Here is a 27,629-nt window from a genome sequence, read left to right as displayed (position 1 = left end):
CTGGCACAAATTCTGGTTCGGTTTCAATTCGGGATTTGTTTCAGCTCAAAGACCCGTAACAGCTGCATATACACATCTCTGAGGCCAATTATTTTAAATCTAAATTTAAATCGAGTAGGAAAGGAATAAAGATCAAGAACTGGCAAAATTGCTCAACAGATGAACATTCACTTTGAAACACTTGGTGAAAAATGTGGTCAAACTTTCCCTCTGGGTATCTACCTACATAATCATACAGCAGCTATACACAGTATACAGTGCTTTAGGGTATAGCGGATAGCTAACTAATTTTTCCTACATTCCAGTTCAATGAAATGAAAATATTTGTTTTTTTTTTCAGTATATCAGACAGAAAACATCTATTCTTCTTGAAACATTCAGCTTTTAACAGAAGTTCATGTGTTTTTTCTCTCCAAGCCATTGTTTACATATGCGCTGATTTAGGGTGTACAGGATAGCTTTGGTCATTTTTTCCATTATTAGATTAAAATTCACATCTTAACAAACTTTCCAAGATTTCTTTACTATAAATCAGAATAATAATGTATTCTCTTTTCAAAAACATTCAGCTTTTTAAATTTCTATCAAATACTTCTCATTCACTGACGTTTTTTACATGTACATATACACTGATTTAGTCTATAGGGGATAGCTTTATTTTACATTTGAAGACATATGAAAAATAACACAACAAGCAAATATTTAAAATATATGTCAGAATGTCTGTTTGCATGCCAGTAAAAGAATGATATGAAAATTTATACAATAATTCAAGTCTAAATATAAAATTTTTCAGTCTATCCTCTATACCCTAAAATCCGCTATATCCTAAAGCACTGTACTGTACACAGTATGTAAACAGTCAACATATCAAGGAAATTGTGTCATTGAAAATGTCAACAAATTCTATACAGCTTAGGAAATAATGTTCTGTCGAAGAATGAATAGTTCAAGTATAATGAAAACATAGCATAAATATTCTATTACGTACATGCGATACTCATTTCACCTGTCATCATTCTGTATTTATAAAATCACAAAAGAATGTAACCTGACATATTTTTGCGCACTTTGTGTACTGCAGTTTTGTGTACACAGATTTTGATGACGTAGAACACAAGCGGCATCACTCAAGGCCATGGCGATCGACTTGCGGAAGAATAAAGATTCGCTTTTAAAAGCGTATAACGAGGTTGTTGCAGATAACAATGACATAGATTGGTAGGAAACAATATTTTTATGAATTAAGAATATTTTTTTACCTCAGGTTGTCGTTGATTTCTGAAGAAGTTCGCATTTGTACAACAAAAATCTTGAACTTTCACTTCCGCCTTCCATAGGAAGGTGTGTGTCAGTCGAAATGAGTCATGTCTTGGTCTTAATATTGAATTTTGAGGATCATATTTGTGATGTGATTTGCAAATTTCAATAGACGGCTTTGATGTAAATGTGGCAAAGTACTGGCTGCAGTGCCAATGCCATCTTATATTTTACCTCCTACCCAGCTCACTAGACACATGCATTCCCGATTTTTCCGGCAAATTCAAAAACCCTGTAATTATTACAAGTTCGCTTTCTACCCGGCTACCATCATTCTCTGGAATTCTTTGCTGGCTGACATTGCTCAGGCACCTACCCTGGACCAGTTTAGGCAAGGGGTAACCAAACTGGGCCAGGACTTCTGAGTGACCAGGCTGTTTTTAATCCTTTTACTGTACATTTCGCCTTTTTATTAGCACTATCAGCTTTGTCTCAAATTCTCACAAATACTTTATGTATTACTTTATTTCTCCTGTACATTCCTGCTTTTAAACTCTTATGCACTGATGCGCACCTGCATAAAATACTCGCAAGGGTGTCATGCAGTATTTATGGATAGATAAAAAAAAAAAATATATCCCATATCTTTAGAACTGTCATTTTTTGAGTTCCACTGAGGGCTCTGCTTATTCCATACGGATTATTCTTGCATATAGTATGACTTCCAACAAAATATTCAACTTAAAAGTGAAACATGTTGCAGATGATTGCAGTAGCATGGCAAACAGTCAGAAACGTTACCCGTGTGACTGTCACAAGAAGGAATTAACGTCCTTGCCTCGTAAAATATTTTTGCCTGCTTTAAAGCAAAATATCTAAATGCTCTGATCTTTCACACTATCTTTTGCAGGACACACATATAGATAACTGAGTGAATAAGGTTAATCAAATAGTTAAGTCTTTGATTCCTTCCAGGAACACAAAGGTCAACTCGAGATCCACACTATTACCAGACCCAATTTAAATTTTTAAAGTTAGATCTCAGCTGCATGGAATACAGAACTCGAGATCTGTGAAATTAGATATACTGGTACCCAGAATAAACCAAAATAGAGGTGCTGGTCAAAAGCGAAATAGTTGTCTATGTCTTGTTCCACATGCACATCTTATGTCACAGATGCTATATAGTCTAGAATGGTGCTGTCTAGATCTCCATTACATAGACTTCTGACAGTCTCTTATCTACAAAACTGCAAATGAACTTTCTGCAATCCATTTCAGCAGGGGAAAGCTTGCATTTCTGCTGACAGCTCTTGCTTTATATGGCACATTAAACTTGCACCTGCACATAACACTTAAAAGTGGGCAGTAGTGATGACTTAAATTTCTTTCTGGTTTCTGACGTCCTTCATTGGAAATGAGATGACTGTAGAAATCAGGTTATGAAATAAGCAATCCCAATATTATAAAAGCTTCTCATGTCCAAAGACAGATACTTTAGTACAAATTTTGACTGCAACAGAATTTATAGATGATGCATACCTATTACATCTGTAAGAACAGTCAGAATGTGCTCTACAGTAGTAAACAGAACTAATGGTCTCTGGTTCACTGGTACAGTTGTTTGTGCCTAATGCTTATGTTCGGACGTGAGGTTGTAGGTGTAGCAGCCCCTATTAAAAAAAATAAGAAACTGCAGATGATATTCTCATAACTTGACATATTTAAATATTGTGTGTCAAGTGAAAATGGTTTTAGTAGTATTTGACCATGAGTCATGCTTTAAAAGCCAGAGGCATACCCTAATTGAATTAGTACCCGGTTGTATTATACCAAGTACTTATGTTACATGGCTTGCCAACTTAAAATAAAACTAATCTTTTACTCTAGCTACTTAGCTTTCACACTAGGCATTTCTAGACATCTGGTACCATGATGCCTTGCCTGTTCTTCAGTGGTACGCTTGGCAAATGGTAATTATTTAGCAATGTGTGTTTAGGGATCTGATTTAGCACTAGACTTCAAAGTCCAGAGCTCTGTAACTTTTATCGAATGTCTGGTACTGTTTTAGTTACAGTGATCAAATTTACTTTGCCTGTATTTTATCTGTCTAACATTAGAATTTCTATTTTCAGGGCTGTTTTCACCTATGAAGGGCAGACAACAGTTCTTAAATTGGCAGAAACAGGGGGTAAATGTATTTCCTTAATTACCATTATTTTCACATTCTCTGTCAATCTTTCACATTCATTGCCATTTTAATTATTCAGTTTTACTGTTCTACAGTGTTGATCCAAAAGCCTGTACAGTACTACATGAAACTGCAGTTGAACATGAAAATGTTTTTTCTGATGATCATATCAGCCAAATTTCCTGCTCATTTCTTTCTACTTTTAAATTAATGGATTGATTGATTTAAATTTTATAATTTTTGCCGCCATATTTTATTATTTAAAGTCATTCTAATGCAATGAAATAAAAAAAAAATACATGACTGTAATAAAGCTGTATGGAATGTATTACACAGTATCGTTCTTGTTTCTTTATTTTTTCAGAGGGTAGTATCAGTGATTTGGTAGATGACCTGAACAGCTCTAAGATCATGTATGCGTACTGTAAAGTGATAGATCCCAATACAAGTCTTCCAAAATATGTGCTTATTAATTGGGTAGGTGTTGCTCCATGGCAAGTTTTCAGTATCTTAAGGTAGTTCTGCACTTTTGGATCGAAATTTTTTCTACAATGTAGAATTTGATTAAACTCTGAATTTTCAAAACTTCGGAATATACTTAGAAAAATCAGCAAATAAAAAAGATAGGGTCGTATGCTTGATTTTTTGCTAGACTGATTTGAAAAGTTTGGACCGCACGCAATGTTTCATAATGGGAGCCTATGGGAAAATCGCAACTTTCATAACATTTTCGCGAATAATTTTTTTTTGTAAAATGTAGATTTTAATGAAACTTCTCACAGTCGTAAATAAACATATGGCCTATAATATGGTGAAATAAAATGTATAGGTCCGTGTGCTTATTTTTGTGATATTTGGCCATGATTAAAGTGAACCGCCTATTTCAAGCGAATTTTAAGACATTATTTTGAATTATTTAACGTGTCACATGTTTTAATAAGATATTTTAACTTTAGAAATATAGTAACTGTCCCATTTTAATAAATTAACCCACAGGTTGCCATTAATTCATAAAATGATTTTCATTTCCGTACGCCGAATCCAGGCTTTATTCTACGTTTTCCGGACAAGTGACGTTACGCCATCACTTCCGGCTTATCAAACGTGCAGAACTACCTTAAAGTGGCATTATGTGCATCTTACTGCACATAGAGTGTTTTTGGTGAATGTTTTATGAAAGCAATTTATGATTGCTGTGCATTTACATGTGTTAAAAGAAATAAAGAAATCAGACTAACAAAATAACAGTTCTTTTCTTCAGTCTTCTACGCAGTGACCTCCCTTACCTATAGGTAGACATTTCTGAAGTTGAAGGGAAGCAACTCCTGCATGCAGTTGGATTGTTCTTAAAAAGACTGCCCCAGTCAAAATAAGAAAAAGTCATATTTGGAAACTTAATATTTTGTACTGGTAATAGGAAGAGTTCGGTATATTGGGTTAAAAGCTATAATTTCCTCCGCTCTTTTTACACACACATCTATTTCAGCTGGATTTTTACTTGAAAAATGTGCATAATTCCACTTGGTTTTAAAGTTTTTGATAAAGTCAAATATCTCTGTTACTCTCAAAGCTTTTGACTTGAAACTTAAAATAGTTATTTATTTTTATATAAAGGTCTACACCAGGAGAAACAATCCTCATAAGTCTGATTTGAATTTTGACAGAGTTATGCCCCTTTTTAACTTAGAATTTTTTGGTTTAAGTTCTTGATAAAGTCAAATATCTCTGTTACTATCAAAGCTATTGACTTGAAAGTTGAAACCTAAAAATAGTTATTTACTATCAAAGTCTACACCAGGAGAAACAATCCCCATAACTCTGATTTGAACTTTGTACAGTTAAGACAAGTAAAAACAGATTGCTCAGGTTCACAAATTGGTGAGCAAAATGCTCAACTTACACAGGGTTGTGAGCAACTCATATGCAGAGAATATGAGGAAATTGGCGGGCGACAACACACTTGCTTGAGCCCATATGCTCAAGCCATCAACGGTTGAGCAAGTGGTGTTTTACTGTATTTATTGCTAATAATAACATGTTTTTGTCAGAATTACCTGCCTTTTAACTGCCACCCAGTGGGGCATACTATTAGTACATGCCAGCAACCAGTTGATGTATACAACTCCTGTATACATGCATTGTGGTTTTTCATATAAAGGACTATAATCGTTCCTTACATGTTATGTGTTTTAGTTCTGCATTCTGTATTGACATATGCTGTTCACTGGATATTTTCGATGTTTTTTATTTTATTTTTTTTTAATTTTCAGCAAGGTGAGGCAGCCCCTGAATCCATGAAGTTCAAATGTGCAAATCATCTTCGGGATGTAACACATTTTTTCAGGGTAAGTAACTATGACAGTCAGAGTAATTAAGTCTGTGACAGTCAGAGTAAGTAACTATGACAATAAGGGTAAGTAACTCTGTGACAGTCAGAGTAAGTAACTCTGTGACAATCAGAGTAAGTTACTTTGTGACAGTCGGAGGACAGTCGGAGTAAGTAACTTTGTGTCAGTCGGAGTAAGTAACTCTGTGACAATCGGAGTAAGTAACTTTGTGACAGTCGGAGTAAGTAACTTTGTGACAGTTGGAGTAATTAACTTTGTGACAGTCGGAGTACGTAACTCTGTGACAATCGGAGTAAGTAACTTTGTGACAGTTGGAGTAAGTAAATTTGTGACAGTCGGAGTAAGTAACTTTGTGACAATCTTGGTTAGATAGCCTAATGAGTGGGTAACAAATTGTTCAGATCGTTGAATCCAGATACTTCCTGATGGTCAGTCCAGAGTTGCAAACAACAGCTTTTAAGGCGTAATAGAGGTACTTCAGTCTTCCAGTCATGGCTGTTAATACAGTGATGATTTAATGGCAAAAGGGAAAATATTCCTGAAATATTTTTTTTCTTGTGCTTGGTTTGGTGTATTACTTGATAAATTATGTCATGCCATGAATATTTGGCATTACCTGAAGAAAGTCACCCACTGGCCTTTATTTTTGACTTTTCACCATTGGTGATGTCACAGCATGTACGTATTCTTTTATAAATGTGCAGGACAAATCAAGTATGACTTTACTCTGCGCTGAATGTTGTATATTCATGCATATCATCAATAGCTCTTCTTCTACAGATTTTATGCAGAACTTTTTTACTCCTTATATTCTGGAGCTTACAGTTTATATGCGGATGTGAAACACAAATGATTCCACTCATTTTTGGGTGTTTTGGCTGTGTTGGACAAAATATCAGTTTTCAATAACTTTTAAATGAAATGAAAGTGATAACAACATTAGTTGGACTAGGTAACAAGTAGTATAGTTATACAGCTGATAATTTATGATTAATACCAAATTTTGATATTGTAGTAAACAGTAAGGGGTCCATCAGTTGTGATGAATGCTGTATTCACCACTCTGTGGATTGAAGAACGTTTATAATTCCGGATAGAATGATGAACATTTATATCTAACCCTTAACATGCTGAACACGACTGATTCTGCGTTTGCGACCAATGTAGATCATGATCAGCCTGCACATCCGTGCAGTCTGATCATGATCTACACTGTTTGCCATTCAATCGGTATCTTTTTGGGAAGCACCCCTTTAAACAGTTATTGGTACTATCTGAATTTAAAAATGGGAAAGTTCATTATAGAAATTTAGCAGGGTAAGAGTTAATAGAAAGCTGGTTTTATTCTGTTATTCAGGGTGTTCATGTTACATTAGTTTTATTCTGTTATTCAGGGTGTTCATATTACAGTAATTTGGTTTTATTCTGTTATTCAGGGTGTTCATGTTACAATAAATGCAAGGACAGAGGATGATTTAGATGAAGATGACATTTTAAAGAAAGTTTCTAAATCCTCTGGTTCACAGTACAGTATCCATCATGAGAAGGCTAAACCCGCAGAACCTATTGCACCTGTGGTAACAAATCTTTCTTTTCATTTTTTGGCTCTCTGTGTTAAAAATCTAATTTAATATTTCCTTGCCCCAGTGGTAAAAATCTTTCATACCATTTTTATGCCTCTGTGGGAAAAATCTTTAACATTTCATGCACCTGTGGGGCAATTTTTCATAACATTTTCATATATTTTGGTAAAAATATATTTTGACATTTTAATGTCCTGATAGTCAAAATTTCTTTTTCATTTACCAGTATGTTTTAAGTCCCAGTTGTAAAAAGTCAACATTCCTATGCCTCTGAAAGAATATCTTTTAACATTTCCATTTCCCTATGACTAACATGTTTCCTTGAAAGGAGCAGGTTCACTTTTGCCTCAAAATGGCCTAAAATCTGAAAGTTTCAAAATGGAGTGAAGAACACATTTTCTTTCATTAAGAAGTATTCTTTTATCAAACTGCATGAAATAATTTACAATATATTCATTATAGAAGAAAATATTTGACATAACTGAAAATACGTTTACCATTATGGGAATGGGGAACCTGCAGTTTTTAACAGAATTTTTAATCAAATCTGAAATTTTCACTATGAGCACAGCTGTCGACCACAATCAAAAAATGACCATAAATTCTGTGAAAGAAGCTGGACCTATTGTCAAAAATATTTTTGTGGTCCTTGAGTGTGCTCACTGCTAAAAATATTCCCATGTGACCTAAATATGGCAAAAAATGCCAATTTTCTCAAAAATCAACGTTTTCAGCAATATTCAGTGATATGTGTTGAACACAATAGTTAATCTGTTTATAAAAGACTTAATTCCTTACAGTAAATATACATTCTGGAAGCAAACAATATATAGCTTTTCAAATTTTAGCCAATTTGAAAATTTTCAAAATTGCATAGGCCATATAAGGCTTCAGTGAACTTTGTCCTTTCATGCCTGTGTAAACATGTGTCCTAAATATTTCATGACCCTATGTTAAAAATATCTAAACAATTCTCATGCCCATGTGGTAAAAATCTTTAAGATTCTCATGCCCTTGTAGTATTAAAGAATCTTTTCTCTCATTTTCATACCCCTGTGGTAAACATTTTTCTTAGAAATTTCATGCCCGTGGTAAAACTCTTATGCCCTTTTTTGTTCAGGGTGAGTTATTAGTATAGGTGGATGGTCTGTTGTCCTGAGTCAACATTGATATACATATGACCTTTGTTTCAGGGTTCAGTGTACCAGAAGACACAGGCAGCTAAAGCTATAAATATGAAACAGAGAGATCAGTTCTGGGCACAGACAGAAGTAAGTAATATTTCTAGACTTCTATTTCCCTGAAAGATTCAAGTAATTTACTTACGTATTGAAACAAAACCTTCATGAGTCAAGTGAATAGGTAAATTTAACAGAGCTGTAGTATTCCACTTTATGGTGCAAAGAATCGGAGGTACATATAATTACTTCAAGGGACACAACTCTTAGGAAATAAAACTTGTTGTGACTTTAATTTCATATGTTTAATCACAAGTATATTGGAACATTACATTGAGGTAGTTTATTTGGAATGACTACATTATCTATTAGATGTGGTTTTGGTATTCGTCAAGCTGGTATGAAAGATCATGTGCTTGTAACTTTAAACATCTACCTGGATAGCAAATGAAAGATGTAATTGCACTAAAATTGCTGATTGTCATTGAAATTCTAATACTTTAACCCTTACCTTGCTGAATATCTATAATGAACTTGTCCATGTTCCAATTTGGACAGTACCATTAACTGTTGAAAGTGGGTGCTTACCAAAATGATACTGGCTGAACAGCAAACAGTGCAGATCATGATCAGACTGCACGGATGTGTAGGCTGATCATGATCTACACTGGTTGCAAAGGGAGAATCAATCGTGCCCAGCATGGTAAGGGTTAACATATATTCTGACTCCTGTTGCAAAGACAAATCAAACTCAACGGTATAACAACTCACCAGAGAAAGTAAAATAGTTACATTATTCTTTACATTTTGCTTCAGTAATATTTGAGGGCTGACCAGAAAACTGTTGTAACTCCTTCTGTATTTAATACAAGTTACTACAATTTTCCTTTCAAACGTCAAAGTGTGTCCAAAGATTTACAGTGACAGTTGCCAGTTTGATACTGTTGGTATGAGTTTATTTATAATGTATTTGTTGATAACTATTAGACAGAGGAACAACGGAGAATAGCAGAGGATAAACGTAAATTTGTAGAACGTCAGCAGTCGTTTGAATCAGAACGTAAAGCGAGAGAGGTATAGTTGAGTGTGTATGATTAACTTAGTGTAACTTGGGGCTTAGTAGTTTATCTAATATGGAATGCTGTGATAACTTTCTTTTCTATCATCAGTGACAAACTATCATTTTTATACCCCCAGATACAAGGCACTGTATTTTCCCTAAGTTTTGGGACACCCTTAACCTTGGGACACCCCTAAAATCTGTAAAAGTAATTATTTTTCATGTCCCTAATTTTTTGGACATGTATTTTCTCAGCACATTTTTCATCCCGAAGTGTTGGGACTATGGGCATGTACCGTTCAAGATATACATGTAGATCAAATACAGTTATTATACATTGTATGGAATGTTGTCATATCAGTCAAAATATCAAATAATTATAAGAACCAAAGAATAATTTTTTGTAACTTTTTCTGGTCATTATTTTAGTGCATTTGTGCTGGTGAAACCTAGTGCTGATATTCCATGACAGTAATGTGCCTTTCACCATACCAGTGTTGTTTGTTTTGGCTGCAGCCATTACAGAATGTCAGTTTTCCATTGGTTATTTATTTTTATTCACACACTTTAACCGATTTGATCTATATTCACGTTAAATTTCATAAGAGTTCCACAAGAGTGTGAAGCTAAAGTAAAACCTACATTGTAGGAGTCCCTTTCTTTTTGTAAGGATTTCAAAAAAGGCAGCCATAATAAAATCAGGCTGGGTTTTAGGTTCATATTAATCAAAGGAATCAAGCATGATGTATTAACATTTTTTCCATTTTGTATTGGCTAAATTTTTATGCATTTGTAAAGTTACAAAAAAAGACCAGTTGAATTCTTTTCTTTATTATAGAAAATATTTTTGTTCATAATGTAAAGTGCAACCATAAAATGTAGGTCTGAACTGAAAAAATTACACAAAATGTGTTTGTCACTGAAGATGTTAATTGTTATTGTGGTTTTAGATTTTGTCACTTTCAGATTTTATACTTTATATAGAATATCAGTCAAAAGTTGGAAAATATCTGTAATTTCAACAATTCAAGGTGACCGTCATATTAACCCAAAAAATTAGACACGGTCTCAGATATGAGCAAAAGATCTTGAACCACAATGTTAATAAATTCATGCATGATCAGTGGACATGGGTGATGTGTGCACATTTCTGTACCGGTACTTTTATTGTATGATTATGTTTTAACACATCTTTCTGTATTCTCTTGACATTGTAGTGTGGTTTTTATCTTGCTCTTGCCAGATTTTAATAAAAATGCAACATAGCAAAAGGTGCAAAAGAGCAAAAAATACAAGTGTGATTTTGGAAATGACAAAAAACTCTTCAACTTTCAAAAAGATGAAAACTTAGTATTATAGCTTTTGAATACTGTAATCTTATTGATATTCATGAGAAACTATCATTTTTATCGATTTTGTGGCTGAGTCAGTCTATAAAATTTAGTTACAACAAACAAGTAAATTTCCAGTTAAGTTTAATATGTCTAAAAGTTGAAAAACACAAAATCACAGCCTGACAAAATAATTGTTTTGACCAGATCCACAAAGTTTATTGCCCACAAAATCAAATGATTCCACAGTACTGATTCTTGGACATCAACACAGTAAATTAGAGATATAATTATAACTGTTCAAGACAGGCTAGATGGAGGGCTTATAACAGACCTAAAACGTTGTTGATGGATGAACATGTGTCTTTGGAGTGGCTATAAGCCCCCCCCCCATCAAAGCAAAGAAACTGGAGTCAGAGGTCAAGAAATCCTCAATCTGTTATTTGCAGTAGAATCATATTGATTGAATTGCAGAATTAATGCCTCATTGAATCTGAAAATTCGGTGTGGCACCTTTTGTGATGACGTGCAACACTAGTTCTTTGTAGACACCTTCTCTTTTTGATGTCCTCTTTTGTAAATGGATTCTTTGAAAATGTACATATAGTTATATAAACATGTATTACATTTGTATGGATAGGATTAGAATGAAAGACAATGTCTTATAGAATTCTTCTCCTAATGGACTTCTTTATAGGTCTCTTCTTTGTTAATGGACATTCTTTGTAGGTGTCCTGTTTATTAATTAAAAGATCATTGCAAGTCTTTGAGAACATATTTTTGTCAAAAAAAAAAGAACATAATTGTAATAGTTTTGACAAACGTTATTTAATTTTTCCAGTTTTCATGGAAAGATGAGAGCACTCATTACTCATTAACAATTTTCTGTGGCAGAAAAGATATTTTGAAGAATTTCCAGAAATCTAGATTTTAAATTAATGAATTCTAAGTAGACTGTCCTCTTAATTTACAATTTACATGATGACTCCTAATTACTGATAAACTAGGATGTGGTGTTTTTTTTCAAAGTTTCTGTAAAATGTATGCTTGTTATATAGTAGTATGTTAGTACTCAAGTGGCTGAAAAACTTGCATTTAGCTTTGTAGAGTTTATTTATTGTATATTATTTATGAGATATTAGACATATTATGGTCACAGTAACATTGTTTTTACAGTAAAATAGTGATTGCTCAAAGTTGCAAGGGGAAGAACAAAATGCTCAAGTTATCTAGGGTTCCGAGTGATCCAGACATGGTTTTTAACCTTTAGCCTGCGTAATTTCTAAAATGAACTAGTCCATCTTTCAATTTGGACAGTACCATTTACTGTTAAAAGGGATACATACCAAAAAGATACTGACTGAATAGCTAGCAGTGCAGACCAAGATCAGACTGCACGTATGTGTAGGCTGATCTTGGTCTGCACTGGTCACAAAGGCAAAATCATTTGCCGCTTGCAGGCAAAGGGTTAACCTTTAGCCTGCTGGGGGCAAGTGATTCTGCCTTTGCAACCAGTATCTTGGTCTGCACTGTTCGCTATTCAGTCAGTTAATTTTCATTGAACACCCCTTCAAATGATAATGGTACAGCCCAAATTGAATAATGAACCAGTTCATTTTAGAAATTTGGCAGGCTAATGGTTAAGGAAAGTTACTGGGGACCACATAAGATACTCTAGTTAATCCAGATGCTCCATTGATTGATACTCGAGTGAGCGGTATTTCACTGTAATAGTTTATGGACATACAGTTAATACTTGTTCACTGTCTGCCTTATATAATGAAAAGTTACAGAAAAACTGTAGCCTTGCTTTTAATCAATTTTCATTAAGACTGAAGAAAAAGTTTGGTATCTGCAAATTTGTAGTGGACCAGACTGGTCAATTAGATCCATTAGGCAGCATAATTATATTCATTAGAGCAAATAGTCACCTGATTGACCTAAATAACTGCAAAATGTTACATGAAGTGCTTGCCAATGTGTGACTAACTGCTCAATATTAGTATGCTAAAGCATATAGGTATGTCCATAAACATCACTGTGGCATTGTCTTTCATTTGCTTAATTTCTTGTTTTGCATAATACATTTGCCTTAAACTAAAAACAACTGCATCAGTTTGTAAGGTACTGCATTATATATAAACTGAAAGTTGCTAGTATATGCCTGTATGTATAAATAGATAACAAGTGTATAATTTGTATGTATTGAGTCTATAAATGAGCCATGCCATGAGAAAACCAACATAGTGGGTATGCGACCAGCATGGATCCAGACCAGCCTGCGCATCCGCGCAGTCTGGTCAGGCTCCATGCTGTTCGCTTTTAAAGCCTATTGGAATTGGAGAAACTATTAGCGAACAGCATGGATCCTGACCAGACTGCGCGGATGCGCAGGCTGGTCTGGATCCATGCTGGTCGCATACCCACTATGTTGGTTTTCCCATGGCACGGCTCAAATGAGGAACAGAGTGATCGGATTGAAATATTCATGTGATATGTTATGCACGCCTGATAGTAAGATTGAGTACTTCTTAAGTGAGATTTTAGAACAGATCTTACAAAAATGATCTTTGTTACATTTTTTTAATCCAATATTCAGAGAAAAAAATGAATGGTGGGATTTTTGTTTTGTTGGTTTTTAATGTTACATCGACACAATAATAGGTCGTATGGGAACATTCCAGCTTTTGATGGTGGTGGAAGACCCCAGGTGCCTCTCTGTGCATTATTTCATCACGGATGGGGGTCTGGGTAGAACCACCATCCTTTCGTAAGCCAGCTGGATGGTTTCCTCACCTGAAAAATTCAACGCCTCAAAAGAGGCTCGAACCCACATTGGTGAGGGGCAAGTGATTATAAGTCCTCACCTTAATCACTCCTCCACAGACCAGGCCCCCCAAAATGATGGCAGTAAGAGATAGCTTTTTTTTAATCGGCATGAGAGAACACAGGTATTCAGTTTTCAAATTTTGTTGCAGAATCTGAGAGACTTAATATATACAAATTGTATAGTTGCCGACCTTTAAACATTTAAAAACCAATATTATTTCAGTTGGAAACAAATTTATATTTTCATGATAATTGCATTGAGTAGTATTGTGATCGTTATCTGTCCTGCTTAAGGTATTAGACCCCTAATAGTAATGTTAAAAAAATGATTTACTTGGTATATTCTTAAAGTTGACATTGTTTCGCACTGTGTTTCAATTTTTAAACAACTTTTACCATGCCGTTATTTATAAATTTTGTATAATTTATGATATTTCCTCAAGCTCAAGTAGAAACAAATTTCAAAGTGATGACCACTGTCCAAAACATTTGTAGATAATTCATTATACCATTAATATTGATAAAAGAAATGTCAAACTATTGGTAAGCAATTAAAAAACACAAAATAAAACTGTCAGCATCATTTTTTTCTAGCGTGCCTCAAGTAAAAGGATTTAATGAGACAGAATTCTTACTCCAACATTGAAAAATTTAGGTTGAGTCCTGTGGGACTGTTTTAGATTTTGCTCTCTTCATTCAAAAATAACCTTAGGAGCAGAAGTAAACCCTACCAACATTTTTTCCACAGTATGTAATCTAAAGAGTAAAGGTGAAATAGAGAACTTTTACCGCATGTAACTGAGTATTTTTAAAGATGTCTAACTCTAGTCCCTTCTGTTTCAGAGGTATATTTACTTTGAACAGCATGAAACTGCTTATCAAATGAAAAATGTCCACTGTTATACAATAAATCAATAATAAGTCTTGAAAAAATGTAAAAACTTATTAGAAAAAAAGGAATATAAGGGAAAAAATTTGGTCCCAGTGAGGCTTGAACCTATCCCCACCTGAAAAATTTAAGTCAAAGTAGGTTTGCATACTCTTCAAAAGGAGGTACACTATTATGGATCTAATACCTTCAGTAAACAGAATGCTGTTTGGGTATATTGCTGATGATACTCTAAATTTACATTTGAGCCACGCCATGAGAAAACCAACATAGTGGGTTTGCGACCAGCATGGATCCAGACCAGCCTGCGCATCCGCCCAGTCTGGTCAGGATCCATGCTGTTCGCTAACAGTTTCTCAATTGCATTAGGCTTTGACAGCGAACAGCATGGATCCTGACCAGACTGTGCGGATGCGCAGGCTGGTCTGGATTCATGCTGGTCGCAAACCCACTCTGTTGGTTTTCTCATGGTGCGGCTCATTTACCTAATTTCTCATTTTTATTGTGTATAATTAACTTTAAGGCTAAAGAACAGGCAGAACGGGACAGGCAGGTACAGGAGAGAATGAAAGCTGTCAGTCAGCAGAAAGCTGCTGAGAGAAGAGCTAGTCAGACAGATGAAGATGCAGCAAAAAAACAATGGGTCAGTAATGTTGTTACATACTAAGACAATGATAAGTTATATTGTAACACACTGAGACAGTTGGTGAGTAACATTGTCACATACAGTGTTACATACTGTGACAATGGATGAGTAATTTTGTTACATACCAAGACATTTGGTAAGAAGCACTGTTTTGTATAGAAACAATCACAGTTGAAGAACAGATTGCAACATATCCATTATAATTTTGGTGACTCTCTTTATAACTGGACGGTGTTTGACCTTGTAGTGTTACATCACTTCAGTAAAAGATTTTACATAAAGAACTCACGCAGTGAAAAAAAAACATAATTGCTTTGGGATCACTTACTATGATGAGCCATTTGTCGATATTTGTTCTGTTCTGTTCTCTGCAGGGATTTCACTAGTTGTTTAGATTGTTAAAGCTTGATGACATACAATAAAAATTTTTGATGATTAACCATTAATGTATTTGATAGGAGAGAGAACAAGACCAGGCTATCAGAGAGGAGGAGGAGAGAAGGAAAGAGTCTGAGCATGCACGTCGAGAACGTGCAGCTGAGGCAGAGAGATTGGCATCAAGTCAAACATCAAGTGCTCGAAACTTCTTCAAGCGTAAAGAATCAATGACTGACGACCAGGAACCTATACACAGACCTCCTCCAACAGGACCAGGGTAAATCTTGTTACTAGTATAGGGACCAGGGTGAATCTTCTTACTGGTAAAGGGATGAGGGAAACTCTTGTTACAGGTATAAAGGCCAGGGTAAATCTTGTTACTGGTAAAGGGAAAAGGAATCAAAAATCTTGTTACAGGTATAGGGGCCTAGGTAAATCTTGTTACTGGTATAGGGGCCTGGGTAAATCTTGTTACTGGTATAGGGGCCTGGGTAAATCTTGTTACTCAGGTATAGGGACAAGGAAAAATCTTGTTGCAGGTATGGAGACCAGGGTAAATCTTGTTACAGGTATATGGACCAGAGTAAATTTTTTTATTGGTATATATCACAGAGTAAATCTTGTTACAGTCGTTGGGACTTAGAGACCAGGGTGAAGGGCACAATGTAAATTTGGTATTAAGATAATCTTGGTATTGATGACGAGGGTAGGTAAATCTAGTAAATGATGTAGAAGCCAGTGTAAATCTTATCACTGGTATAGATACTAGGATAAATCTTGTTACTGGTATTAAGACCAGGGTAAAACTTGTGTTTGGTGTGTTATGATGCAAAAGTGAAATATTAGGATTTACTGTCATTCCTGTTATTGTCTTTTTCAATAGAGCTAGTCTGTAACTGAATGATATACCGTATTCACTGAACAGGTACATTGCAGCTTTTTGGCTACATTTCAATTGTAATATAACATTCTAACATGACTCGGTTTGATTTCCAGTTAAACAAAGAAAGAAATCGAGCTCTATATTCTGCGATAAACAACGGTTGACGCGCAGACCAGTAAGAGAGCATTATGACGTCAAATTGCCACATGACGTTCGATACATTACTCCTCTGGAAAATGAAGTCCAGCATAATATTTATTAAAATATGTCAATGAGCATGTCAGAATGAAAACAATCAAGGCCTTCTTGTGATTTATCATCTAATTTACCACGGTTCATCGTTCAGATGCTTCAGTATTTAACCCGTGGTTCAGTTCCTACGCATCTGAACTCTGAACCGTGGTAAATCAGACGATAAACCACTTGAAGCTCTTGATTATTTGTTAAGTATTAAATGGTATTTTTGTAGTCTTTTTTTTTGACAGAAATGTTAGTTGACTATACATTTTTATTAAAATGAAGAAAACTGTTAACTGTTTGATGTTGTTACAGGAAATTGAAGCACAACTTCGGATCAGTTGATCAGTATGAACCTCCAGCAAGAAAAGCACCAATTCAGTTACCACGGGAACAACCGTCGCCCCCTCCCACAGAGCCAGCCAGACAGCCATCACCACCACCACAAAGACAACCATCACCACCACCCAGGGAACCATCACCACCACCCCGACAGCCCAGTCCACCCCCACAGAGACAACCATCCCCACCCCCTCAGAGACAACCCTCACCCCCGCCAGTGTCAGCAGTACCCACTCAGCAACCACACACCCGGAACTTGCTGGCTGAGGGGCTGCCCGCAAGACAAGCTGACTCGGATGAAGAGGAAAATGAAGACGAAGACTGGGGAGAAGATGGTTAGTATTTAGTTACAATTCCTGTTTGATAGCTCTGTATGGACTTCATTTTCAGACGTCATTTTTGATGTCTTTTTTGACTGAATAGGTAAATTCTTACAAGCACATTACTTTTCAGCTCAACAGTTTAAATGGATAAAATGGAGGTAACAAAAGACCTTGTTATTTTCAATACAGTTTAGCTGGATAAAAGGGAACTAACAGTATCTTTTGGAACTGTACTTTTCATCTGATTATTTCAATAATTATAATTTCTTATATGCCATGTCATCTACAAAAATCTGCTCTCTAACTTCAGCAGTTCTTGTCCAGTGCTGAAAAAAAATCAACTAGGGTTGGATAGACTGTCATCCTAATATGATTACTCAAACCTATAAAGTAACTGTTACTGACTAATCACAGTCCTGACCAAGTTATATAACAAGCTGAATCCTCTATGTCTCTGCAGTTATGGCCCTTCAATTACACTGACCATGTCTGCTCTCTAACTTGAGCAGTTCTTATTTAGTGTTCACTTAACTTGGTCGCAATTTTATGGGCATAATTATCTCATCCAAGTTCAATAACCAACTCTATCCCGTAAGTCTGTCTGCAGTTATGACCCTTTAATTACACAAAATTGCAAAAAATGACAGTGTCTGCTCTATAACTTGAGCAGCTGTTATCTGATGTTGGCCAAAGGCGGTCACAATGTCTAGAGGCATAATATCATGTCCAAGTTCAGTAACTAGCTGTACCATTCAAGTCTCCCTGGAGTTATAGCCCTTGAATTACTCAGAATGGCCAATATTGATCAGTTCTTATCCACTGTTCACCAGATTTGACTTAGATTCTTGGGTTAGGCATATGTTGGCCATGGCAATTTGATAGAAGACATTTTGCCTGAAATCATTAGTCCTGAAACTGTGGGTTGATAGTTACTTGTGAAGAACAGGCTAGCACTGTTAAGTTAACTGCTGTCTGTTACATAACCGAAATACTGTTGAAAAAAAAGTGGTGCAAGAATTTCCCTGTTAGAATATCAGTCTATAATTTTAGAGATATAAAACTACTTACATGCTGCAGTATTACATTTGTAGTAAGAATGAACTGAAGAGTAATTTTGATTAACCTTTAGCATGCTAAATTTCTAAAATGAACTAGTCCATCATTGAAATTGGGCAGTACCATTTATTATCTGAAGGGGTGTTCAATGAAAATTTACTGACTGAATAGCAAACAGTGCAGACCATGATCAGCCTGCACGGATGTGCAGGCTGATCTTGGTCTGCACTAGTCGCAAAGGCAGAATCACTTGCCGCCAGCAAGCTAAAGGTTAAATCAATAAAATGTTTTAAATGCAGGAAAATCAATAGTTTGTTGTTATTTTCTGAATTAGGAAAGAGGAAGGGGAATGGTAATATTTATTATAGATTATATTATACAACCATAGTAAAAAAATTCTGTTCTGTCAAATATAACTTATCTCAGTATTAAACTTTTCAAACTGACCTTTCTATATACATGTAGTCTGATTCAAGATGAAATTTTGACAATGATTATAACTTAAAAGGCTGGACTGGTGAGATGTCACTCCTAAATGATTTCTTTTGTGAAGCCTAAATTAAATATGGGTAACTAAATGAAAGTTTTAAACACAAACTTTATTATGGTATGTCATGAGTTGGTAAGGATGTTGTACATTGTTACAAACTATTCATGTACATCAGTCTCCCTGACTTTTAGGGAAAACATGTAAAATACCTTACAATACATTATCAATGATAAAATTAGATCATTCCTGTTAATAAAAACATTGGATAACCATAAATCTAAAATATTTCTCTAAAATGTTTCAAAGATGCTGATAGAATATCAGGTAGTTTCCTGTTTGCCATGTTTACATGAAATAATGTTTCCCTACATTCTAAAGTGTCACAGATGTTACTACAAGTATTTTGCCGAAAAATGTACTGCATTAGTTTATACGACATAGTATCATGTCATTGTAGCAAACCTACTAATTTTCATTTATAGTTGTTCTGTAAATTAATACAAAATTAAAATATAATGCAATTCCAATGGATTTTGTTTTGGGTGCTTTGGTAAGTTTTTGAAATAGTATACATAAATTTATTTGCATAAAAGTACTAATATGTTCAGATGAAGTAAAAATATTTTCTGATGTTGTGAAAGGAACACAAGACACTTTTTCTTTACGAAATTTCAAAATCTGGGAAAATTGTATTCAAGTGTTGAAATTTGACTATAAATATTTTGGAAACAAAGCTCGCAGACAACTGAACACTGGTACCATCTATTAGTTCAAGCTTTTAGCTCAACATACCATCATTGTGCTGCTCGCCAGAAGTTGCATACCACTGAGATCTGCTACTGTCAGCTTAAGTTTGCGGTAGAACATTGTCTGTCAAACTCGGATAATCCAAACATCCATCTTTGCTCAAACTTATAGTTAGGTCTCAGCAAAATCCCTGTACAGTGTAAATTGTACGTTGACCCTAACTGTCGATAAATCTAACAAGTTTTGCCAGTCCTGTCGAGCTTGGGATTACGAAGTTTGACTGTATAGACTATGTCTGACATTGATAGGGATTATTGAAGGTGATGTGTCATTGTTTTGAATCAGACTATAGAATTCTATTTATACCAGTCCTTATTTTTACCATGATATTCTCATTTTCCTGCCTGAAAGGCTATTAAAACACTGTATGAATGCTAGAACATCTTAGAATTTCATCCAAGAAATGATTTTATTAAAAAAATATGATCAGTTACTTAAAGTATGTTTGCACGGTGCATGTGAGGTATGCAGTATGTACTTATTCTGTAGACCTATCGGAATGCAAACTTTACATCATTTATTTAATTATGCAGTTAAAAAGAACAACAATAAAAATGTACTAAGATCATTTTTCACTAAATTAGTTAACAATTAGGTTTTGACTCACATCTAGAAAATCCTCAACAAATATATTTAACTTGGCTTAATATGTAAACTGTGTATGTAGAGCTGTAATCATTATAAATGTTATATTTAGTAACACTGTGAGTGAGCCATTTGTTAAGAAAAACGTCCAGTCTTTTTAGTGGCATTACATATTCATGCTGTATTTACTGACATATTCATAAGTGCGTAGTATGTAACAGAAAATAATAATGTTTATACCCACAAACATTTTTATTAGCTCACCTGTCACATAGTGACAAGCTGAGCTTTTGTGATCACCCTTCGTCCGTCGTCAGTCCGTGCGTCCGTCCGTCAACAATTTCTTGTCTGCACGATGGTGGTTTCATTTATGATTTTATTTTAACCAAACTTGCACAAAACTTGTATCACCATAAGATCTCGGTTCCTTTCTTGAACTGGCCAGATCCCATTATGGGTTCCAGAGTTATAGCCCCTGAAAGGGCCAAAATTAGCTATTTTGGCCTTGTCTGCACAATAGCAGCTTTATTTAGGATTTGATTTTTACCAAACTGGCACACAACTTGTATCACTATAAGGTCTTGGTTCCTTTCTTGAACTGGCCAGATTCCCTTATGGGTTCCAGAGTTATGGCCCCTGAAAGGGCCAAAATTAGCTATTTTGGCCTTGTCTGCACAATAGCAGCTTCATTTATGATTTGATTTTAACCAAACTTGCACACAACTTGTATCACCATGAGATCTTGGTTCCTTTCTTGAACTGGCCAGATTCCATAATGGGTTCCAGAGTTATGGCCCCTGAAAGGGCCAGAATTAGCTATTTTGACCTTGTCTGCACAATAGCAGCTTCATTTATGATTTGAATTTAATCAAACTTGCACAAAACTTGTGTCACCATAAGATCTTGATTCCTTAGTTGAACCAGCCAGATCCCATAATGGGTTCCAGAGTTATGGCCCCTGAAAGGGCCAAAATTAGCTATTTTGACCTTGTCTGCACAATAGCAGCTTCATTTATGATTTTAACCAAACTTGCACACAACTTGTATCACCACGATCTTGATTCCTTTCTTGAACTGGCCAGATTTCCTCATGGGTTCCAGAGTTATGGCCCCTTAAAGGTCCAAAATTGGCTATTTTGGCTTTTGCAGCCATATAGAGACTTCATTTATGGTTTTATTTGATACAAACTTCCAAAATAACTTCAACAACAATAATTCTTGGATTCTATGACAAATCAGATCCAAGTGTAAGTTCAGAGTTATTTTATATCTGATTACCTCCCCTGATTGTAATCAAAATGGATTTATATCAGTAAGTACGTATAGGACTTATTTGAAATTTCATTATTGTCATTAGTTGGACTGAGCCAATCAGGGTAGATAACTGTGGACTGATTTTATGTCAAATTACCTCCCTTTATTTCAAATTAAAATGGGTATATCTCCGTAACTAATGAAGATACTGATCTGAAATTTCATTATGTCAACAGATTTATTTTGCAGATCCTTCTTTTGTTCACTTACAATAATTTTTTTTTAAATTACTTCCCTTTTACGTTACTATAAATAGCTTATTTTTAGTAACTTTTTTATTATTGGCCGTAGGGAAAAACTGAGACCACTTTTCTGTGGTATAACATGGATGGTACCTCCAATTTTTAGGTGTATTTTGACATATCTGTACCTTGAAAGAATTGTTTTTTTTCTTTTTGGTTAAATTTCTTCCCTTTGTTGTTACTGTCCTTTGGACTTAGATAATTTTTTTGAGGACCTTCTTGTCCTCAAGTGCAATGATAACAGGTGAGCTTTCTTTGTTTACATAGATACTTTGTAGTAATTACTTATATTTCCAAATATGAAATTTAGGCATGATATATATATCTTTAAAGATACCATGTAACTTCCCCTGAGAGGTATCTTTGTTAAACTATTTGTTAGAGTTGGGTGTTTGTTGATCATTAAAATGAAATTTTAAAACAGAAGATAGATGTTTTAAAACTTGAACAGACAATTGTGTCTAGACATTTCATTGTATTTGTCACAGTATGGACCATTCTTTGATGGTATATAAACATACATTCTCTCACATTGTGTCACATAATAACATGTGCTTCATTGTTTCAGAAAATGCTAACATCCCTGCTGTCCATGCACCACACATTCCTGACCAACCAGTGGAAGAGCCTGAATCACCACAGCAACCCACACACCCAGGTTCAGACCAGGGCATTTGTGCAACAGCCCTCTATGATTATCAAGCTTGTAAGCTGTTGTTGATTTATAAACAAAATGAATTTCTGAATTTTTGTCATTTTATTAAAAAAAAATGCCAACTTCGCATAATGGAGATTAAGTGATAAATTGGAAATTGCCAACTGTAATTATGGGTCAATGACCTAGAATCCAACAAAAGTCAATCAACAAATTTCTAACTTTTCCAGCTGATGATACAGAAATTACATTTGATCCTGATGACATAATTACCCAGATTGAACAAATTGATGAAGGTTGGTGGATTGGTAACGCACCGGATGGCCGTCGAGGAATGTTCCCAGCAAATTTTGTGGAAGTGATTGAGAGCTGAGTAGTGCCAAACAACGAGATATTGTGATGATTAAAATGTTAACTGTTATAAATTCAGACATTTTTGAGAGGGATTTATTTTGGCTACATTTGCTAAAAGTAAATACTATGAAATAATTAAGTTTCGTAAGCACAAAATTTCTTGGTTTTAGTTGGAACAGCAATTATGTGGAGATGTGAATTCATGGATTTCAGCTCTTTTGAACATAAAATGAATGGCAGTTTTACTTGTTTGCTGGGATTAAATTCCATGGGTTGTGTCGACACAACGTAATCTATGAAAAACTCTAACGATTTCGCAGTACTCCCCTAAAAGTGCTAGTGGTATAAGTAGTCACATATATTTCACAAGTTGAATACTATGTCTCAAAACAAATTATAATTTTGAAGATTGTAACATTTTTGCCTAGCAAAAATATATGATTTTACAGTAAAGTTATTATATAAATGCATGTCTCTAAATGACAGATTAATTTCTTCATGTCATAAGTATTGGTAAAACTTGTTACATGACAAATAATGTTGTTCTTGTTTATATGGAATATAGCATTCTTATGTCAACAAATGGCCCATTGATTTGACCTTATCATTTAAATGCAGCAATGGCATTAATTATCAGATGAAACAATTATATAAAATTAGGATGTTTTTAAAGTGGTGTATAACCCTTTTGAAATTCTATATACTTTAATTGAGTTTATCCTTTATAGTAAACTTGCTAATAAACTGGCAGGTTAATGAATGGCAGTGTGAGTGGGCCTCATCAATTCAAAGACCAAGGTCCAAGGTTTGTAAAACCAGTCTCAAAATTACTGCATCTGATTGGTTCTTCCAGAGTTCAAATTTGAAATTGACCAATGAGAGAGCTGCATTTCTGAGACTGGTCACACAATTCAGTTTTATAACATTGAGACCTAAATGTTGGTAAAAGCAGGCGTTATTTTATTTTTCAAACAATTGTTATTTCCCTTGGTATTAAAGTGCTGTAACATTTGGTAAACTTTACGTATAAATTCATACAAGTGCTTGCCAATATTGAATTTAGTTTATTAATTATATAATTTAATAAAGTGATGTGTTTGATGTATCAATAATTGTTACATGTACAACTGTATATGAATTGCAGTAGTTGCATTAGTGCTTATAATGTGTTCACATTTTCTGTTAACCCTTCTAAACTGTTATTTATAATTACTTTGAAGAATGTGTCCTTATTTTTGTTGATGTATTCCATGGGATCAATTTTAGCCGTATAAACCATAGGCATTTGGCCCTTTTGTATATATGAGCCGCGCCATGAGAAAACCAACATAATGGCTTTGCCACCAGCATGGATCCAGACCAGCCTGCGCATCCGCGCAGTCTGGTCAGGATCCATGCTGTTCGCTAACAGTCTCTCCAATTCCAATAGGCTTTAAAAGCGAACAGCATGGATCCTGACCAGACTGCGCGGATGCGCAGGCTGGTCTGGATCCATGCTGGTCGCAAACCCACTATGTTGGTTTTCTCATGACGCGGCTCATATAGCAAATGGGTGCTGGATTTTTTTTTGGGTCCTGGACTGTCTATTCTATAGCATCATTATTGACCAAACAAATGTGCCGAATGCCTATGTTTCTCATGTAAATTTGCATCTTCAGAAAATGTTCTGATTTAAGTCTAGGGTATACATGCCATTTTTTTTGTTCGAACAATCAGACCATGTCCAAGGGTTATTAACCTGTGTTTGGAACCAGTCTTAAGATTCAGTTATCTAATTGGTTGATTCTGAGCTCATGGTTGATATTGACCAATGACAGGGCAGCAATTTTAGACTGGTCTGCACTCTGTAAAATACTCTCATCATGTTAGTAGTTGTATAACAATGTGATTCATGGAGTTTTAGGCAGCATTCACATACTGATTGGTTTACTGGTAATAATTGTGTGGAAACTCTTTACCCCACCCATCAGTTGTGTTATACTGACAGTGTACAATTTTTATTTAGCCTTTATCCTACATTTTCAACATTTCTCATACTGGACATTTTCAAAACCTTGGAATATATATTCCTGTAGAATGTAACATATACAATAGGGTTATTATAAGAGTAGCTTGATCTGGGATGCAGTATTCGGCTCGAGTGGATTTTGCCAGATCGGATCTCACGAGGCGCGCAAGCGCCGAGTGTGATCCGACCTTGCAAAATCCACGAGAGCCGAATACAAAGTCCCAGATCTAGCTACTGTTATAATGACCCTTTTATTATATACTTTTACCATTTTGATTCTTGTTTTGTTCTTGAACGAAATCTTCAATGTTTATCGATATTAAATTGAACATAGTGAAGTTTTTATGTGTGCTTTTTATAGAAATGTGTCGGGTCATGCATATTAATGAAAATAGTCTGGCAGCATACAATACGGAAGGTACAATACGGAATTTAAAATGTACAATACGGAATTTTTGTCTGTCTGTTCATATTTAATTGTGAAATACAGGCAGATTTTTTTACAGAATTTATATAGGTATATAATAAAAGAGATTACAACATGTACAAGAGTTTACATGTACATATCTGCCTCTGTACCATGAAGAGCTGTTAATTAAATGCTAACCTATTTAGAGCTGCGTAGAAAAAGTAGGACAAATATTTAGTCCAACAGATGTTGTATACGGAAATCTTCAGTGTTAAGAAACCGCAATTAGTCGCTATGCGTCTTCTATTTCAGTTCCTTAAAGCTGTATACTTTCCTTCCTTACCTCTATTCAGTATGTAAAATAGTAAATTTTTAGCCGTATTTGACAGCTGGCTTCCATACCTCATGTTTTTATTTCGATTGTAAATGAGATGTAGAACCAAAACTTGTAGTCCTTGTTTGGTGCTATATAACCTATACTGTGTTGGTGCGCCATAAAACCCAAATAAATAAATAAATAAATTGACAGCTGGCACTAAATACATCCATATTTCATATTTGTTGAAAATAATATATAGACATTCCTATCTGTTTTAAACATGAAATTGAGTCAGGATATATAGTAGAAGTGGAATCCCAGGATGCATTGAGCATATCCAATAAATTGGAGCCTCTCACTGTATTAATATTCACATCAATTTTGAACTTTCAAGTTGAATTGATTGCAAATATTATACTAAATACAACTTGGGAGAAAATTATTCAATTTACAGTGCAATGAATTGATGATCTGAAACTTTGGGCATTCAGAGGTGAAATATGGCAATGTGTAATATGTTTAAATTTTGAGGATTTCACCAGTGAATTTACTTTTGTACCCTGTCAGCTCGGCAGATGGGATAGATTTGAAACTTATTCATTTTAAGTAAAATATTTGTGTTATGTACAGTTAGGGTTCCTGTGATAGGGTGAAGCTTCCAGTAAATTGTTGTGTCAGATATTTTATAATGATAGCTCTTGTTTTAGATGTAATTTATTGGGGGTAAAATATCAGTAACAAGGGTTTAGGTGAATTTATTTTTCTTATGGTTTGACATTTTTCTATAACCATTTTATGTCTTTAGTAGAATCTTACTTTTTCATCGTCAGTATTCTGTCTTAGAAATCCTGCTTCACTGGTAATTTCAATTTTTTTTTATGTTCTTTACTTCCCAGCAGAGCTGTACTTGTGTCATTTCACTTTTAAAGACAATTCATGCAAAGATTAAGATCTACATTTTTCTGTAAAAGAAAGAAATACTTCTTAAAGAAACTGTTAACCCTTACCCTGCTATATATTTCTAGAATGGACTGGTCCATCATTCAATTTGGACAGGATCACTTATTATTTAAAGGGGTGTTCACTGAAAATTTACAGACTGAATAGTGAACAGTGCAGACCATGATCAGACTGCACAGATGTGCAGGCTGACCTTGGTCTGCACTGGTCGGAAAGGCAAAATCACTTGCCGCCAGCCTGCTAAGAGTTAAACCTGGAAGTTTGAAATAAGAATACAGTTTTCTAATTAGGAGAAATCTAATAGACCTACTTGGATTAGTTTCATAGGGAATGGTTCACACTTCCAGTTAATAGATCTTGTGTTTTGGTCCCAAGGCAGGGAGACAGACTGTACAGAGTTACTTGCCCTTGAATTTAATTTTTCTGTAACGTGTAGCATATAATTATATGTGTTTAAGATTAACATGAATTGCAATTCCGATGATAAAGTGTGTTCCTAACCCTTACCTGTACATTTCTATAATGAACTTGTCCATCTTTCAGTTTGGACAGTACCATTCACTTTTAAAAGGGGTGTTTACCAAAAAGATACTGATTGAATGGCGAACAGTGCAGATCTTGATCAGACTACACAGATGTGCAGGCTGATCAAGATCTACACTAGTTGCAAAGGCAGAATCAATCATGTCCAACATGATAAGGGTTAAGATTGACATGACTTGCTATTCTGATGATAAATTGTGTTCCAAATAAATTAAATGAAAAACAAAATGTCAGTCATAACACAGATATGTTGCTTGTGTACATGTATGTCTAGATACGTCATTGTATTAAATTGATTAAAATTTTGTTATTTTTATACACCATATGTAAAAGAATGCTAGATTATGTATATAAAATTGTGATGGAACAAATTGTCATAAATATTAACTAATAAACCATGAAAAATGTG

General features: G+C 34.8%; 2 protein-coding genes across 4 annotated transcripts in view; one reads left to right on the top strand and one right to left on the bottom strand.

Annotated features, from left to right (window-relative positions):
* The window catches only part of LOC123547326 (rho-related BTB domain-containing protein 1-like), a 42,324-nt gene extending 41,227 nt beyond the window's left edge, over positions 1–1,097 (bottom strand). Inside the window, exon 1 of the mRNA XM_045334333.2 lies at positions 992–1,097. The gene's annotated coding sequence lies outside the window, so the exon portion shown is untranslated. The remainder of the gene's footprint in view (positions 1–991) is intronic.
* LOC123547327 (drebrin-like protein B) lies at positions 1,066–27,629 on the top strand. 3 transcript variants are annotated; one of them, XM_045334337.2, is made up of 13 exons: positions 1,067–1,221; positions 3,396–3,451; positions 3,816–3,928; positions 5,722–5,796; positions 7,236–7,376; positions 8,576–8,653; positions 9,548–9,634; positions 15,193–15,312; positions 15,774–15,970; positions 17,129–17,490; positions 18,869–18,886; positions 22,541–22,678; positions 22,858–27,629. In XM_045334337.2, the coding sequence occupies exons 1-13, from the start codon at positions 1,139–1,141 to the stop codon at positions 22,998–23,000; spliced, it is 1,611 nt and encodes a 536-aa protein (XP_045190272.2). In that variant the 5' UTR covers positions 1,067–1,138; the 3' UTR covers positions 23,001–27,629. The 3 variants fall into 3 exon arrangements, with proteins under 3 accessions (XP_045190274.2, XP_045190272.2, XP_045190273.2); XM_045334339.2 differs by lacking the exon at positions 9,548–9,634 and having other exon boundaries at positions 1,066–1,221; XM_045334338.2 differs by lacking the exon at positions 18,869–18,886.

The sequence above is a fragment of the Mercenaria mercenaria genome, chromosome 9 (assembly GCF_021730395.1).
Source record: "Mercenaria mercenaria strain notata chromosome 9, MADL_Memer_1, whole genome shotgun sequence".
In the NCBI taxonomy this organism is placed as follows: Eukaryota; Metazoa; Mollusca; class Bivalvia; order Venerida; family Veneridae; genus Mercenaria; species Mercenaria mercenaria.
Note: the sequence above shows the minus strand (reverse complement) of the source record. Positions and strands in the feature narration are given on the sequence as shown.

What these genes read in the sequence shown, in the direction of transcription:
- LOC123547327 (XM_045334337.2), top strand. Translation starts at nt 1,139, where the DNA reads ATGGCGATCGACTTGCGGAAGAATAAAGATTCGCTTTTAAAAGCGTAT. An exon ending in TAAATTGGCAGAAACAGGGG is followed by an intron (nt 3,452 to 3,815) that starts GTAAATGTATTT and finishes TTATTTTTTCAG; the next exon opens with AGGGTAGTATCAGTGATTTG. An exon ending in AGTTCTGGGCACAGACAGAA is followed by an intron (nt 8,654 to 9,547) that starts GTAAGTAATATT and finishes GATAACTATTAG; the next exon opens with ACAGAGGAACAACGGAGAAT.